This window comes from Corythoichthys intestinalis, chromosome 10 (assembly GCF_030265065.1).
Source record: "Corythoichthys intestinalis isolate RoL2023-P3 chromosome 10, ASM3026506v1, whole genome shotgun sequence".
Classification (NCBI taxonomy): domain Eukaryota; kingdom Metazoa; phylum Chordata; class Actinopteri; order Syngnathiformes; family Syngnathidae; genus Corythoichthys; species Corythoichthys intestinalis.
Genome location: NC_080404.1, coordinates 10,219,211 through 10,237,629, shown reverse-complemented (window position 1 = coordinate 10,237,629; position 18,419 = coordinate 10,219,211). Strand labels below are relative to the sequence as shown.

Sequence of the window (18,419 nt, the reverse complement as noted above, 5' to 3'; positions counted from 1 at the left end):
TAATAATAATAATAAAAGAACGCTCCTGTAGGCTGCTTTAAAGCCACATAAATAAAATTAAAATTGAAATTGAAATTGGGGAGAAAGGGGTAAAACTCGGTTCACCACATTTCTCACAGTTTAATTAACGTTAACAGTAGAAGACATATAAATAAGGACTCTTTAAGCAGCGACCTACTCGAGTTTTGCAGGTTAGCAAGTTCACACAGTTTAATGTTATGCTAACTCTGATGCAGGTCAGACTTTCAGTAGCAAAATTAGTGGCGTGTTCCCCACTTCCACAACATTTACATATTTTTACATTTCTTACAGTGGCTGCTACTGGCTAAAAAAAAACTTTTTATCTTTAATATTAAATGTGTGGGTGTCAAAACTATGAACTGTAAATATACATATTTTTAAAAAATGTCATAAATCTTATCTCCATTTTGGCAAAATTCCACATTTATTGTGTAAAATATGTAAATCAAAGACCAAATTTTTCATGTTTTTGGAAAAATGTTTGTACGATTTAAGTTTATCTTTGAACCCCAAGGCTATAAGGACCAGGAGACTTTGCAAACAGTACAGCTTGTGTTGAACAATAACCCAACCCTTTATTTATTTTGTTTTTTTTTTGTGTGTGTAATTTTGCTAACTGTTTGTTAATCATTCACCCCATGCTAGAATATTTGTATTTGTTGTAGATAAAGTTTAAAAACAACAACAACAAAAAATGTCCCGCTGTAAATACTTTTTTTGGGGAGGCGGCTCATTGTATATGAATTGTTTCATGGGGGGGGGCTCATTGTATATGAATAGGATCATTGAAAGAAATAACTGACCATTCAAGAAAATTGGAGAAGTCTGTGCACTTTACTTGAAGGAGGGAAAAAAACTAAATAAAAAAGAAAAATACAGAGACTTTTTTCTTTATGTCAATTATATTTTATACAATACCCTGCTCTGCACAAACTGTTCCCATAATTTGCACCTACCTCTGAACTAACATTTCTTTTTCGAACTTAAATGTATACAAAACATCTGCTTCACAAAACAGTTGACAAAAAAATGACACATACAGATGCAATCAACACAGTTATATTATCCTTTCGAAATAAAACAGTAATTTAAAAAAAAAACAACAACAACAACATCAACAACACATATATACAGTTTTTATATGTAAAAATATTATCGAAATTTTAACCAGAAGCTTTGGGGGAATCATATATTTTCATCAGTTTATTACTTTTTTTTAATTGCTAATTACGGTATTCTTATTCATTTTAGTGTATCATCTATTTCTGATTGGAAAAATACAAATATAGGAGGTTTCTTAGCAAACTTTTGTTTGTGAATAAAAAAACGTAGCATACAGAATTCTATAAATTATTAAACATTCAAAACTATTATATCTGGGGTAAGTGTAAATTCAAGTTTTTTTGTTTATTTGTTTACAGGTGGAAAATGTTAGGCAAGGGAAGACAACTTGATGTGCATCACAACAATAATGACTGTACGTTGATGGACATATATCGAGACTACGTGCGTTCTACTTATACTGATAGAAGGCTCAACCTATGCGCCACCTTCGTTAATATTTTTCTAATAATTTTATAAATTGTGATTCATTGACCTGTTTTGCACATGCACCTATCGTTTTAAATAAAACAAGAAATGGAATCATGTTGTCCAAAAATTTTATTGCTAACAATATCTGCATTAAAAAAGAACGCCATGTTATTTTTGTTCATATACTATATAGACCCTACTCACATGACGTCACAACCACACCTCCGCGCCATATTGTCCGTCAGCTCATCGGGTTTAAGCATTACCGCTACGTAAATTCCTCCTGTTGTGGCGTGTTTTTCTGCTCGTTAACATTATTAATCAAAATGGTAAAGGCGTGTGTGGCGGTTGGTTGCAATAACAGAGAAGATAGCTGGAGAGACTTGTTCTACCGTATTCCGAGAGACCCGGCGAGGAGAGCAAGATGGACTGCTGCAATTCGAAGAGAAAACTGGGCACCAAACGATCACTACAGATTATGAAGTAGTCATTTTATATCTGGTAAGATGCATTTAATATATATTTAGAGAGTTTTGGGCTGACAACCACAATTAAGATCATTGCGAGGCTAATCGCCGACAACATACAGTTTCAAATTCAAGATGCCTATTTCTTCCACCATCATTATTTTTTGAATAATATTTAGCTGGTACCAAGTGAAAGAAGTTAAACAGGTGTGTCCAAACCTTTTGCAAAGGGGGCCAGATTTGGTGTGGTAAAAATGCGGGGGGCTACCTTGGCTGATTTACATAGAACAATATATTTAAACAACTTTTAGCAAGCCCTTCTGTGTGTCACATTTGCTTTATTTTTTTTTTAAATTCATAATTTCAACAATATCGTCTTTGTGGCGTTCTCTTTCGACAGTCGGGCTCTTGCGAAATACTGCTGCTGTGAAATTAAACTAGCTTCAAGTTGCTATAATTTCTCGCTGCGTATCTTCCCTGTAATGTTGTCGTACATGTCAGCGTGTCTTGTTCGGTAATATCAATATCGCGTCACATCGAACTCTTTGAAAACAGCGACTGTCTCTTTGCAAATGAGGCAGACACAGTTGTTGCGTGTTTTATTGAAGAAATAGTCCAATATCCACCTATCCTTGAAGCGTCGGCCATCGCAGTCAACTTTTTTTTTATTGATTGTCGCCATTTTAGAAAATTGGAAGTAAAGGGTCACACGGGGTAATGTTGCTTAGAGTGCTGCTCTTAAAGTTTTTCAAACTTTCGTGAGAATAGGCTGATTTTTTGTGAACAAGATAGTTGTAGATATCAAGGTAGCAGATGTCAGGGAGAGAGGGTGAAAACGGGGTTGAAAAATATCGATTTAGGCATCAAATATGGATCTGGCGAATGGATAGACTGAAGCTTTTCCACATAACGCCTTTTATGCAACGCATCCAATGAGTTTACAGCGTCTGAAAGCACCGGGGCTTTCATGAATTGCACTATAAATTGCACAACAAATTGAAACCATTGAGAATACGAATAAACACTGACGGACAATATGGCGGTCAGATACAGCGACACGTCATTCTGTGACGTTGGTGAGTAGGGTCTATAGTGTTTCCTTGTAACAACAAAATCCGTGTCAGCCCTTCTGCATTTGGCAACTGTAAACATTTTTGTAATTTCACCTCATTTTGGTCACTCAAGTGGCCGGCGTATTAATCTACATCTCACGTTAACACAAGCTGCACAGGTTGTTTTAATTTTGTCCACGAATGATCAACGAAGTGATAAGAACAAACATACAATCTTTTGGGTAGATCCTTAGGTTTAAAGCACATCCTTACCTTATTGTCTGCAGTTGGATTTGATTTAAGGCGCATGGCGAGGCAGATCCACACTGGCACATTGTAGCTACTAGCTGGTCCCTGATCAAAACATTACACTTCCAACCCTGCAAATAGGCGCTTCCAGGAGTTCACGCACAGCACAGAAAGTCTCGGAGTCTCATCTAAGTCGTACTAAATCAATTTTTGGAGATTCTGTGGGTTCCTCTGGTTTGTTTTTGCAGTTTTAACTTTGTCAACACACTGCTTACTTCAACCACACTTCATGTTGTTCTGTCTAAACCGGAAGTTCGGAGCAGAACTTCTCAAAGATGTCGCCGCCCATGTTTTGCTCAGGAAAAATATCTATAGGGGCCAGTAGAATCATGACTAAAATAGGTTTCAAAATCAGTCCAATTTTTTGTTTTTGTTTTCACACATTCAAAAAGTAAATGCATTATTGTTTCCTTGTCATTTCCACAGAAAGAGCACAAATCATTAATATCAAGAAATTTAGCGAGAGAAAGATTAGTTTGATATTTTATATGTAAAATATTTAAATGTACCACCTTTGCTTTATTGGACATACTGTACAGTATTTGTATGGTAACAGACAAGCTTTTCTCTAGTTAATACACTCAATTTTGGAGTACCAAAAACACTTCCTTTGAACTACAAATCCTCCCATGTGCCTCTAGTTCTGACGTAACAACTCACCCATGCTCTGCTGCCTAGCAACAAACATTAGTGAGCTAGCAATGCAACCTAGCCGCTCTCGTGCGCTACGTAGCTATCTCGCTGCAGCTAGAGCTTGCAGTGGGCGCTGATGATTTTTCAGCAAGTCAAATTGCGACATAATATTACTTTTACACCGACATTGATCTGGCTGTATTAATTTCTACTAGGAAGCTTCGCTCATTGTAGTAGCTTTCGCAAGAGGACATTATCAGTAGGGAGATAGGGTTTTTTTTTCCTTTTGCTGAGAAGGAGCTAACCGCGTTCAAGTCATTTTAGCGTAAAGAGTCACTTTATTCTGAAGACAGTTCATCTGATGTTGTCTAACGCACGAACGCCATTTCAGGTAAGAGATACATCTTATTTTAATAATTTTTTTTTTTTTTTTTTTTTTTTTTTTACTTGTCACCCCCGCTGGCCAGCGTGACTACATCAGCAGCTGATGACCACTTTCAAGCTCCTTGTAGACTAGAAGAAGCCAGTAGCTGAAGCTACAGGCGTCAGAACAATGACAGCAAGAGTGGAAGAAGCACAAATCAATAGATCGACTTACTTCTCTCTTATTTGCTTTTAATGGCACGCTCAGAGCTGGGTGGTTATAACAATGTTTGCGTTTAGATTAGAGGTCTTGAATCTGAGCAGATGCCACGTTCTAGTTGGGGGTGTGCCGTGTGAGAAAATATCGAAATGGTGATATATCGTGATACTTTGCATCCTAAAAGGTTATTGATACGCTCATGCCAAGAATATATTTATAATTATAAGAAGGTGTTTTTTTTTTTTTTTAAAGAACCTACAAGTTGCAAACAAAATCTTCCACCATAACAGTGTCTCAGTTAACTCTATGGCTGCCACTGACGGCGCTAAACACCAAATCCATGAAAGTGGGCGAAAAAATGTTCGTTCATTTGAAACCAGAGCAGTCACTCTTTCCGATTTTCGGGGCATTTAAAGGTCACTTCCTGTTCATTTTCAGGCATTTGCAGGTCACTTCCTGTTGAGTGTGAGTCATAGGCTATTCATTCCCAGATCACTTCCTGTTCTGTAGTCCAAAATCAACAGGAAGTGACCAATAAAATCCCCCAAAATCAACAGGAAGTGACTGAAAATCAACAGGTAAATGACCTGAAATGGCCCAAAATTACCTCCTTGCCTGGCATTGGCTGCCACTGACGGCCATAGAAGTGGGAGGGAACCGTTTGAAGTGGGAGGGGTTTATTTGCTGCCACCCTCCCAGTTCAAATGGATTGGATGTCTACTAGAGATAAATTTACAGTAGAAGGATGAAGAATTGAAGATAGCTTGTTTTTCTGTTTATTAGTTGTTTTGTTAGAATGATATCTTGACCAATGTATCGATAATCGTTCGCCATATAGTGACATCATTGTTAGCCTTGGATAGCAAATCGTATTGTATCATGAGGTACCTAGAGGTTCTCACCGCTTGCTCTAGTACCAATTGTCAAATCAAGCAATTGAAATCATTGTTAGTGAGAATATATGTATATGGATGCCACATTTCCCCCTCCTCAAAAAAAACGTCATGACATCCCCGAAGCAAATTTACTGTGCTGCGTTTTAGAAATTACTCCTGTTTATAGACTGTATATCACTTTCTGATCACAGCATTTGCAGTGGTATGAAAAAGGATCTGAAGCTTTTGGAATTTCTCACATTTCTGCATAAAATCCCCATCAAATGTGATTTGATCTTTGTCAATTCAATTTCAATTTTCAATTTTTATTTGTGTAGCCCTCAATCACAACAGAAGTCTCAAAGGGCTTTACAGAGGCAATATTCATCAAAATCAAACAGATGAAAAAACAGTGTCTGCTTTAACTAAAACCACCCAAACATTTATAGGATTTCATATTTTAATGAGGAGACTATGCAAACAATGACAGAAGGGGGAAAAATATGTAAGTGAACCATCACCTTTAATATTTTGTGCCCCCACGTTTGGCAGCAATAACTTCAACCTTTAGGTCATGCCACAGCATCTCAATGGGATTCAAGTCTTGACGTTGACTTGGCCACTCCAGAACGTGTATTTTGTTCTTCTGATACCATTCTGAAATTGATTAACTGCTGTGTTTTGGATCATGGTCTTGTTGCGCATCCATCCTCTTTTTAACTTCAACTGTCTGACTGACGGCCTCAGATTTTCCTGCAAAACATCCTGATTAACTTTTGAATTCATTCTTCCATTAATGATTGCAAGTTGTCCAGGCCCCGAGGTAGCAAAACAGCCCCAAATCAAGATGTTCCCTTCACCATGATTCAAGGTGGAGATGAGGTGGTGTTGATGTCGTTGAGCTGTTCCATTTTTCCTCCACACATGACATTGTGTGTTACTCCCAAACAATTCAACTTTGGATCATCAGTCCACAAACTATTTTGCCAAAAACTTCTGTGGAGTGTCCAAGTGCCTTTTTGCAAACATTAAACGCACAACAATGTTTTTTTTTTTTTAATCCTGTGGCTTATAGTCAAATTCAGTTTATTGGTTGATTTCCAAAACTATTGGACAAAATAATGGAAACACCTTTAAAAAATCAACAAAAACTAATTTAATAACGTGTAGGTCCGCCTTTTGTGAGAATTACAGGCTCAATTCTCCGAGGTATTGATTCATACAACTTATAAATTGTTTCCAAAAGAATTTTAAGCCATTCTTCAGTTACAATACCTTCTAATTCTTAAAGAGGTGATGTCGGTGGAAATCGACGTCTTAATCGAATCTCTAAAACTGACAATAAATGCTCAATAATGTTGAGGTATGGGGATTGTGCCGGCCATTTAAGATGCTCAACTTCATTAGAATGTTCCTTATGCTATTCTTTCACAATTATGTTCAATGATTATGATGCCAAAATGTTAGGTGTTGCCATTATTATGTCCAACCCCCGTATTTGGGTTAATAGGCTATAAGGCGCCTCCGACCATAAGCCGCCACCCACCAAATTGACAAGAAAACAGGACTTGTTCATTTATAAGATGCACCAGACTATTAACCGCAGTTGTCCTTACTGTATTACTGGATATTTAAACCTAAAGATATTAACCGGTAACACTTTATTTGACAGCGGTGCGATAAGTCTGTCATAATAATGACATGACACTGTCATGAACATTAATGAAGGCTGATGACAGATGTCATTTAGTGTTATCCTGCAAATTATCTCACTTTTGAATGAATGTGAAAGATCCGAGCTGGACATAAATGGAGTTAGTGACTAGGTTTGCCAGATAACACTTAATGACATCTGTCATAAGCATTCACTAATCCCTGTGATTTATGGCGCCGCTGTCATATAAAGTGTTGTCTATTAATCCAAATAAATCATCAAATAAGACGCACTGGACTGTAAGACACAGGATTCAAAATGAAGGAAAAAAGTAGTGGTTTATAGTCTGAAAGTTACTGTAAATACAGGGTGACATTTTTTTTTTTTTTTTTTAACAATCCAATAATACCAAGAGTGATGGAAGAAAAAAATTATAGTAATCGAAACCTTAAAAATGCTATTTAAGAAACAACGATGATTTTTATTTTTTATTTTTATTTATTTTTTTATTTTTATGATGTTATTTAAATGGCATCCTTGTGCACGAATGCATTCTTGAAATCTGCTGTTGAGATTCCTCTTAGCTGAGATTTTGTGAATTTCATCCTGAATTTACCATGGTTACTAAAATTGCACATTGTTTACTTGCTCAAGGTCACTGTCTCGCAGTGCTTCAACTTGTTAATGTCTGCAAAAAAAAATTTCAACAGTAGTCAGATTTCAAGAATGCATTCATGCAGGACACCGTTTAATGGACATCAATTTAAAATGAAAATTTCATAATTGTTTCTGAAATGCCATGTTTTAAGGTTTGAATTACTACAGATAAAATATTTTTCTTCCATCAAACTTGGTTTTATTTGCTTGTTAAAAACTTCCCATTTTTTGGGTCGACCTGTACAAGGAATACATTCGGCGAAAGCCATTGATCATATGAAAATGCTCAGTTTCACATTACATTACTATGTGAATAATGTATTTTCACACCAAATTAAATTGTTCTAAATGTGGTTTCAAACCACATTAGTCTTCAATTTCAACCATCTGGGTTTTCCTTTTACTCGTGTGCAACAGATAACAGTGGCTCTATCTATTTTGTTTTAAATAATACACCTCATTATGATCTAGAAAACAAATAATTTTTAATTTACACGTATTTCTAAATCCATCTGAAAACCTGAACTGGCTTGTCACACCCAGAAAGGGCAACGTTTCAGAATAACATATGCTTCCATACAAGATCTTGCAATGTATGAAAAAGTGTTGAATTTGTTTGTTTGTGTTTTAGTAACAATTCTCACATTTTTAATGTGGTTTATTTTGGGGGGCGCAGGAGGTGAATATAATTGAAGGTAGGTGATAGAGTTTGGTTCAGTATGAGTGATTCAATTTTCTTATAGCAATACTTAACATGAGAACAATAACGATACAAATAAGTCACGGTTCGGTACGATTTTCGATACGAGGGACACGATTTTCAATTCGATTCAATACATTTAATGCTCTGAAACAAAAAATACAAGTGTTTTTTATTATTTTTTTTTTTTTATGTTTTGCTAACAAGCAAAAATAACAATGCCATCATATAAACATGCATTATAGTGCATAACATTTATATGCTTACTTCTTACTGATCTGAAGAAATTTTGTATAAAATTGCTGAGAACAATCTTTACTGTTTGTAAAGTGAGGCAGGGCACACTATTGATTGCTATTACTCTCATAGCAGGTATGTTTACCATATGAGAAAAACATCCTATTTGTGGTCCGAGTCCATAGGTGTTACGTACTGAATAACAATATTTGCAGTACTATCTATAGTCACTGGTATGGAGTGATTTGGCCTGCTTAACATCCATGCAGTCATGGTGGGTTTTATTTCATCAATGTGGTATATGGACTATGTGTCCCATGATCACTCTGGGCTCACGCAGCCAATGGTATGGGACTTGTAACTTGGACTTCTAATGTAGCACGTCATCTAGGTTGCTATTTGATAATATCTAGTGTGTGCGCGCAAGTCTTGTCGGGCATTAAAAAAAGTTAACAACAACTTTGACAACTGTGCCTATACTTAGGTTATACATCATCACAATGACATTTTTTAACACAAAGATGGAAATCCTTTAAACGGTTTCTTTGAATATTCTTCTACAGGGTGGGGCAGGGCAACTTGCTTATTTAAATTTGGCGCCCTGAGGCGATGGTTGCTCTGAGGATGGTAGGGATGGACTTATTTGAGGGGGTGGGGTTTACAGTTTGGCTCTTGACGTTTTTAGAAATACAAATAAGCATCATGGACTGGACAAAGTTGGAACGCGCTTTCGCTGTTGAGATTTTTTTTTTTCAAGCGGTCGCTCCATCGTTGATACGCAACCTGTATTCTGTAGACATTTCAATATTGCCCACCGTGGTCGTGATCTTAGCAGGCAGTCGATTGTTTCATGGATAAACAACTTCGGGGAAATGGGTGATGTAAAGAAAATGAAGCCTGGCCTCCCAGATCGCCTCGCATGCATTTTCACGAGCAATAAAATCTCTTGGATTAAGTTCCTGCACCATAGCTAATTTTTAGGGATGAAATTTAAATTTTTCATGGAGGATTCGTCTCACTGGACCAGCAGACAACTCAAGAGCAGATGCCTGTTTGCGGGTATTCGGGGAGATGATATTGTCTCACCGCGTCAATGTTTTGGGGTATCCTTGTTGTTGTTTACCCATGAAACAATCAACTGCCGGCCAAGAGCATGACCACGGGAGGCGATATTGAAGTGTCTATGGAATGCACATTGCGGCGCAATGATTGAGCGACCGCTTGAAAAAAAATGCCTCAACAGCGAAAGCGCGTTCCAACTTCGTCCACTCCATGATGCTCACTGGGTTTCTGAAAGATGAACACAAAATAAATAACGCAAGTTAAGAACCAAACTTTACGCCCCACCCTCTCAAATAAGTCCATCCCTACCATCCTCAGGGCAACCATTGCTTCAGGGCGCCAAATTTAAACAAGCAAGTTGCTCTGCCCCCGCCTGTATATAATTGTCTATGGACTTTTAAACATTTAGGTGCAGTTGGCTGCAGTAATACGAACCCACAAACAGTGGGGAGAACAAGTATTTGATACACTGCCAATGGGAAACCCCATTGGGAGTGTATCAAATACTTGTTCTCCCCACTGTATTAACCTACCAGATTCTATTACTTCAAATTACACGTAGACATTAAATTTACAGGCTTGTTTCGCTTGTGTAACCTCTCTGAATTTCAAATATGTCTCTGCTTAGGAGTGGAAATATTCCAGGCTTTTGGACATCCTGGCCATGCTGTCAGTGTCCACAGGGAACAGCTTTCCCTCAATAGTTATTTAGCACTACACCCAGCAGCCGCACGCCTGTCACAGTCCAAGTTGCCATGCGTTAGTCTGCAATCTGCTGTGCCAATGGAAGAATAAACACACATGTCAGACAGCTTGTACAAACAACCCCACTATAAAATTCATAGCCTTTCCAAGCAGGCGCACATTGGAATCTCTCTGGACTGTTTTATTCCTTGTCATTTGACAGGTTAGCCATAGATTTTCTATGGGATTACTATGTAAGGAAGTTTACATAAATTGATTTTAAAGCCCATTTAGCAAAAAAAGTGACTCTAATGTTCTTTCACTGCATGTCAAATGATGTAATATATTATACAGTATGTACTCATGTCATGTGACATGTGGTGGAGAATTATGGTCATTGTAGATATGTTCAAACAAAAAACTCTAATAACTGATGTTTTATCATACCTACTTATAGAAATGCTAAAAACAAATTGGGATGTTTGTTCTGCATTCTGCTTTGTAATCTGCATATTTTACCAATAATCTAGAACAGGGATGTCCAGATCACATATTTGTGCACCCGAGTCCGAGTCAGCTAATTTTGAGAAGCTTATACCGAGTGCCGAAAAAAAGTTTTTTTTTGTTTTTTCAAACAAAGGTTTTAAACATGTTACTGTCCCACCGTGCCGCCTTAATAATGTGAACTTTTTAAAAATAAGAATAACATAGAAAATGCTTGTCTTTATTAAATGCTTCATTGAGTGAGTCCACTCAAAGCCGCTCACACTGCTGTGAACAGCCTCTCACTTACGCAATGAGTTGCCCCAGCCGCTAGTGTGTAACAAGCTAAATGATGATTGACAGGTTTGTAGCTTTGATCTTGTCAGCGGACCCTAGTAGCTCTAAGATCAAAGGCGCCGATGTGTGACGAACTAGCAAACTACAGTGCTCTGCTGACCAAGAAAAGCAGCAGGAGGGAGAGTGAGAGGCTAGAGGAGCATGAAGCAGAAAACCATAAATATATTGTTTTCATTAAAAACGCTGATCCTTTATAGCCGATTCCAATCCTCTGAAAAATGGCGCGATCGGCCCGATTTCGAATCACGTGATTGGATTGGGATATCCATTATCTAAACTGATCATGTAACAACACAGATTTAAAGATTGGGAGTTATTTGCTGTTGTTTTAAGTCTGATCGAAGAGTAGTGCTGCAGTGTAGTGCATTTTCCTTTCCTCAGCAGGTGCAGATCGGGTGAGATCCAGGGCTAATAGCCAACACAAAATTCTATGTAATATCATTTGTCATTTTTATTGTATTAGAAAGCTGAACAGTGAGCAGAAGTAGACAAATATTTTGAAATGTTTATAACATGTTACCGACAATGGATAGTTTGTTTTTAATACAGTCAGTGTATTCAAACACTGGACTGTATTTATGCTTTCAGAGGGTTTACGTCTATGCTACACATTGGTGAATAAGTGCTCCATCAACGTCAAAGTGAGAGGAGCAACTGAGGCTACGTCACCATGCTGGAGGAGGACATGGAAGTGGCCATCAAGGTGGTCGTTGTGGGCAACGGTGCTGTGGGGAAGTCCAGCATGATCCAGCGTTACTGCAAGGGTGTCTTCACAAAGGATTACAAAAAGACTATTGGAGTGGACTTCCTCGAAAGGCAGATAATGTAGGCCACATGAGACCCTGATTTATGCTGATGTGACAGTGACTCATCTCATGCGCTGTCTCGTTGATTTTTAGCGTCAATGACGAAGATGTTCGCCTTATGTTGTGGGACACCGCTGGACAGGAGGAGTTTGATGCCATAACTAAGGCATACTACCGTGGTAAGAAGCAAGCATGTAATGACAATGAGTTATTCAGTATAGCTCAGCATATCTCTTGTCCATTCTTTGTATTTGACATAGGGCTGGGAGATATGGCCTTAAGTACGTATCACGATAAATTGAGCAGATTTACCTCGATAACGATAAATGACGATAAATTCGCCCAAGCAATTTTTTATCTAATTTGAAAATTTGAATCAATGCATGGAATACAAATTAACAGTTTCTCGTTAAATTTATTTACCAGCTTTCAATTTAACAACTGCACATGCAGTCTAAACATTAAGTATTAAAAAAAATCTTGGAAAACAATAAGAATTCTTGTGTGAACATTTATAACAGCTTGTATGACTTGAAAAATATCATCACTTGAATTTCATTAAATTCATTCTGCATTGTTATACACTAGATAGTGGCATACGTTTAGATATTTAGAATGGATACAAATACGACACATCCACCCGCCCCCCAGAAATTATACTTAATTAAAAAATAAAATGTTTCACAAACCTTTCCTTTCTTTTATTCGGCTCAATTATTTACATCTTATGATTTTGGAAATCCTTACAGTATTCAATAAATAATATTCCTGTTCCCAAGCACTGTGCTTATTGTACTGTAATTTTTACAAAAAATAAACAATACATAGTTACTCCCCGTCATGTAGGACGAGCCACTTACAAGACTAGCACTGTCGTGTATTACAAATACTGCTTTGAACACATCTTCACAGACAAAAGCAATGACACAGGCTTAAAGAGGTCAACTTTAATTGTGTAAATCACACTTAATGACGACCCGATCTCCTGGTTGAAATAGACGACATCCACTTAATTCTATTGAAGATACTGTATGTAATGCTGAGGCAATTTGTCAACTTTACTTTTAAAAAGAAACGTGCACTGTTTATCTAGTAGATGGAGCTCTTGCAGCGTGTCAAACAGTGATTCAATTTAGGGCAATTGTCTTAAAAGTGGTTCATTGTATCAGAAAGCCTCGGTTTTTCCATCCCTATCTGGAACCCGTCAAGAGTTTACTTAATGTCGGGTGAAAATTTGGCGAAGCTAACTTAAGCCCGACTTCATCCCGTTTACTTGTAGCGTTAGCCGCTAGCGTTAGCAGCTAGCGTTAGCCTACTGGGCTTCTGTTTGATTGGCTTCCTGAAAACCATGTGACTCCAAACGTAAGCACACTGTCTGCTTTCTTAAAGGGGAATGAACACAGCCGAACAACACAGAGTCAAAGCGGGATGAAAAGACTATATTTTCTTCTTTTATTAAATTACCGAATTTACCGACATGGTCAAAATTACGTCGGTCATCATGAAGAATTTCGGTAACGGTAAATTGGTTTACCGCCCTGCTCTAATTTGACATGTAAATTAGCAATGGTGTTGGAATGCTGACACAATAAATATAGATGTGTTAAAAGAGCTGTAATAAAATAATGCTTTTGATTAGATGGTTCAGATGCAGGAAATAATGTATTTTGGTATTTTAGTAATAAACATAAAGTTGATGTACATTCGGGTTGATCGATTTTACGTAACAAGGAAATCCCAATTATTTTCTTTCAAACCCGATTTTCCGATAACGATTACAATTTCTTTGCAAATAAAACTAATGACAAATAAAGTATTCGGAATGTCTTCTATTTAAACCATTTTTTTTCTTTATTAGAACTGAACATGCGTATACCATTTGAAAAAAAAATCAAACATGAGAAAGAGTAGTCAGTCTATGAACCAAATGGTCTGTCCGCAAGTCAGTCTGCCAGCCAGTCAATTAGGGGCGTTTTCACACTAGCACTGTTTGGTCCGTTTTAAACAGACCAGAGTTCTTTATCCCAGATAGTCCGCTTTGTTTTTTAAATGTGAACGTGGATCCAAACTCTAGTTCGGACCAAACAACCGAACTCTGGTCCGCTCAAAAATTGTGAGTCTCCCTGGTCTCCGGCGCTCGGTGTTGCGCCTGTCCAGGGTGCGGGGTGGGTGCTCGGGTGGATGGGTGGGCGGATGCGGGGGGCGCTGGGGGTGGTCTGGGGCGGGGGTTGATCGGGGTCCTGGTGCTTCCCCCGCCCTGCAGCCGGTGGTTCTGGCAGTCGGGGACACGCCTGCGGGAGCCTGCCTCTTAATTCACGCACTTCTCACTTTGAACTGTAAATATCTTTCACCCTGGCACCTACATACTCATTCATCCCTCCGGGGAGAGTCAGGACGGGGCCATACAGTCCCGAGCCGGCTCCCCCTTGATTTTAATGCATCACACTCCAAGGTTGCAGGATGGATGGGACCTGTTGCGGGGGTTGACTTCACGGTTGCCTTCTCACGTCAGGCCCCGCCATTCCCGCACCTCTTTTAATGCACCATGCACATCATACTCCGTGGAGGAGCTTAAGCAAGGGGCGGTGGGACGGGCAGCTGGGTAGAACCTCCATGCAGCGGTCCCACTGCCCCAAGCCGAGCTCTTCTATTTTAATGCATACACTGCACTACCCTCCCCACACAATCACAGTGCTGGGTAATGGCTGCCAGTCGGGGACATGGCAACCACAGTAATAGGGTAGTAGGTGGGTCCCACACTTTTTTGCTATAGCGTGGCTCCCAGGGCTGGGCCTCCTCTCTGCCTGGGCTGCCGGCCGTGGGAGTGGGGTGAGGTTAGGGTTCCGATCTAACGGCGGCTTCTCGGCGCTCTCCTGCTTCCTTCTTCCCATCCCTGAAGGCAGGTTGATGGGGGCGCAGGTGGCCCGGGGAACCACCCTGGATCCCTTGGGGGTGGCGATGGCCCACTTACTGGGCTGCGGGAGGAGGGATGAGCTGCGCTGGCTCCGTGTCAAGCAGCTGAACAGGACAGGTTAAAAGAAAAAAAAAATTGTGGGTCTCAGTCCGCTTTAAGCACACCCTGCTTCGTTTGTGAATGCAACCAGAGCAGGGTGTGCTGTGTCACAGCGTGGAGCTGCGATGCTCCAGGCTATGACAGTATACCAAGGGCATCCATGGAAGCGTAAGTATAGTGCGGACGCTATTCAGAATCAACAATTGTAAGATGATAGACGATTAGCCATGGCCATTTTATTGTGCTGCGCTAAGCAGTTGCATTTGATACACAGAATCGGGTTCTCATGTGGCGATTGTGTTTTGCATGCTGTTGCTGAACGTACCGTGTGAGAGTGACTGGCCGAAACAGGCGGTGTCAGGTTTCAAGGACAGGGTGGACACAATCGCAGGGAAAACAAAAGGCAAGGCGGGGTGTGTGGGAACTCAAAATGCTTTAATAACAGCAAAATAAAATAAAAAGTTGAAAACAAAATATCACTTTTTAGAGGAATTTGGCTTGGACGTACAAATAGACATTGATGCAACAAGAACCGAGAACACATGTCTGTATTTATGTTTCATAAATGCAGACATGGGATAACATGGGAGACAATGAGGCACAGGTGGGTGACACAAGAGACAGCAGATTGGTCAACACACCAGGGGCAGTAACAACAGATGAAATCAATGGGTAATTACGGGGACAAGCCACACTAGGAGGAAACAAACCCTAACAGGCGGAGCCTCTCGGGGCGGCTGTTTTGTGAGTCTTGCTCATCTGGAAGTGACGACAATTTGAAAGTCCAAAAAGTCACGAAAGTGAGAGCGATTGTCCGCCTGAGGGACTTGGAGTACCACACGGTTCCCTTTTGTGGTTTAATTTTCCCCTATGCATTTTTTATTTACTCCAGTTCGCTGGAGTCGGGAGGGATGTACCCCACCGCTGGCTGAGCAGCGAGCGAGTTGCTATGCAATGCTACATTAGTTTTTTTTTTTTTTTTTTTTTTTTTTTTTTTTAATTCAAGCTTACGTGCATACAAACTTATGCTTCACAAAACAGTCAGTTGACAAAAAATTGACACATTGATGCATGGTTATATTATTATTGCAAAATGAAAGGCAGTAATAAAAAACAAACAAAACACTTTAACATGTAACAATAATGCTATGCTACATTATGTGCAGCTTCGCAGCACCACACTGTGATGCTCCATGCTCCCTCCCCTCTGAGGAGGTAGGTATTTCCTCTTCTATTTGCTTAATCAATGAATGCCCCTTTTGTCCACATGATACTAGTCGGAAAGTTTGGTTGGCGCAATGTGAATGGTGAACTTTCGTAATGTGAATGGTGAACTTTCTCAACAACTCATTTGCAAGTGTTGTTGCGAGGTATCTCTCCAACCTGAACCTGGTCCTCTTGGTCTAGTGTGAAAGCGCCCTAAGTCAGTCAGGTAAAGTAGATAGACAGCCAGGCTCAGGGTGATGATATATATATTTCTCTCGTCTCAAATACATAAATTAATGATTAGTTCATAACTGTCAATCAATAATAACAATATGCAAGGTGGCAATCACCTTGTCTAAACAAACACAAATATGCGCATATAGATCCAATTTTCAAATGTAGACCTATGCATTTTGCCAAAATATGTTATTGTATGAAAATATAAAACAACATGACATGTTTTTGTTTACTGTAATCTAGTAGCAGCAATCTAGACGGGATGACGAAACAGGGACAGACACGCACACACATACTGTATACTTTCATACTTGTGGTGTAGTGCAATATACACTCAGCCAGACATGGCGCTATATTACCGTCTGTTGTTGTATTGTACATGAAAGTTTGCAGACGAAGTATATGAGGAAGTTTTAAATGTTTCAAGGCTGCATGTTTTATTTGACAATCCACTGCAATCCTTCGACATATACAACAATACTTTAAGTACATTATGAGACATTAAACTTACTCAAGGCGTTATGCAATTTGTGTCCAAAGTTGGCTGGGCAGAATCCTCAGTAGCCATGTTTGTTGTTGTTGTTTTAAGATGACACTCTCTCGTGGGAGGAAGTGGAAATGCAGAGGAGACTACGGCGGCTTAGCTAAAAAATGGTGCAGGTCTGAAAACCGAATTTGGACGTTTTTAACATCGTTTTAACTAGAAAAGTCCGTTTTGGTTAATCGAATAGCCTTAAAGTGCGTATGACAGCTAAAAGTGGGTTTATTTCATATTTCACGCGATATTTTATGGTCCTGAATGAAATGGACCGCTTGGATGTGTGTGTGGCCGATCGGTGAAGACAATGAACCCTGCCGCCGTGTGTGACATGAGTCAGGGTAGTTTTTTGTGATTTTTCATTTTCAAAAGGCGAGAATAAGACTTGGAAAAGCTGCTCGGTTCGGGTTAGCATGTCGGCTAGCTGACACGCCTCCTGTTTTGTTTACGCTCTTTCCTAAGTCTCCGAAGCAGCAGGGAAATGACAAAAGCTGGACTAACTCTGGTGGCATAAAATACCGTTCAGGAATGGATGAATTCGGCAGTTTTGACCACATTGCAGAAGGGGTGTGCCATCTCTGGCACCCGACGATTCGATTCATTTATAATAATAATCATGGTATTGACGATGATCATGGTTATCACGATTATCGATGCATCGTACATTACTAATTGATAAAGTAGCCAAACAAATTTATGTCTCTTATTTATTTTAAAATATCTTAATGATTAAACAGGAATGATGGAAACATGCCCATTCCACAAAAAGCTGCCCTGAAACTGTTTTTTTTTTTTTTTTTTTTTTTTTTTTTAATTACAAGAAAGTGCAAAAACATTAACCATTTTAAAGGCTATACTTATTTCTCTTAACAATACAATAAAATTTACACAGGTGGAATGAATTCCACATTTTCTGGAAACAAAGTATCTTTAGAAATGAGACTTCTTTTAACCAATACACTTTGTTTTCACAGATTTCTGTACTATTTTGCATGTTTGTAGTGTTACCGCTGTACTTAATCATGGTTTTGCACATTCTGCATATGAAATACACGTTAGCTCGGCGCTAACTGTTAACATCTCAAAAACAACAACAATAAAGTACAAGAGGGTTCGTGTACTCACCTCTTATAGACACACACGAGTCTTAGCAACAAACTCAGGACATTTTTCATTTGACATGACTTGATACTACTGCTGCAAAACTGAGCAACGAACTATCTCTCTTCCCCTCTCGCTCTAAAAAATAACTTGTGCACAAAAACGCGACCGCCTGTCTCATACCGGCCTGTCTCATACACAAATTTATTTT

General features: G+C 39.0%; 1 protein-coding gene across 1 annotated transcript in view; it reads left to right on the top strand.

Moving 5' to 3' along the window:
• The first annotated feature begins 4,085 nt into the window (after positions 1 to 4,085).
• rab23 (RAB23, member RAS oncogene family) overlaps positions 4,086 to 18,419 on the top strand; it is a 30,136-nt gene continuing 15,802 nt past the window's right edge. The window contains exons 1-3 of the mRNA XM_057849042.1: positions 4,086 to 4,406; positions 11,896 to 12,132; positions 12,207 to 12,292. Of these exons, the coding sequence (XP_057705025.1) occupies positions 11,978 to 12,132; positions 12,207 to 12,292 (241 nt within the window). The 5' untranslated portion in view covers positions 4,086 to 4,406; positions 11,896 to 11,977. The remainder of the gene's footprint in view (positions 4,407 to 11,895; positions 12,133 to 12,206; positions 12,293 to 18,419) is intronic.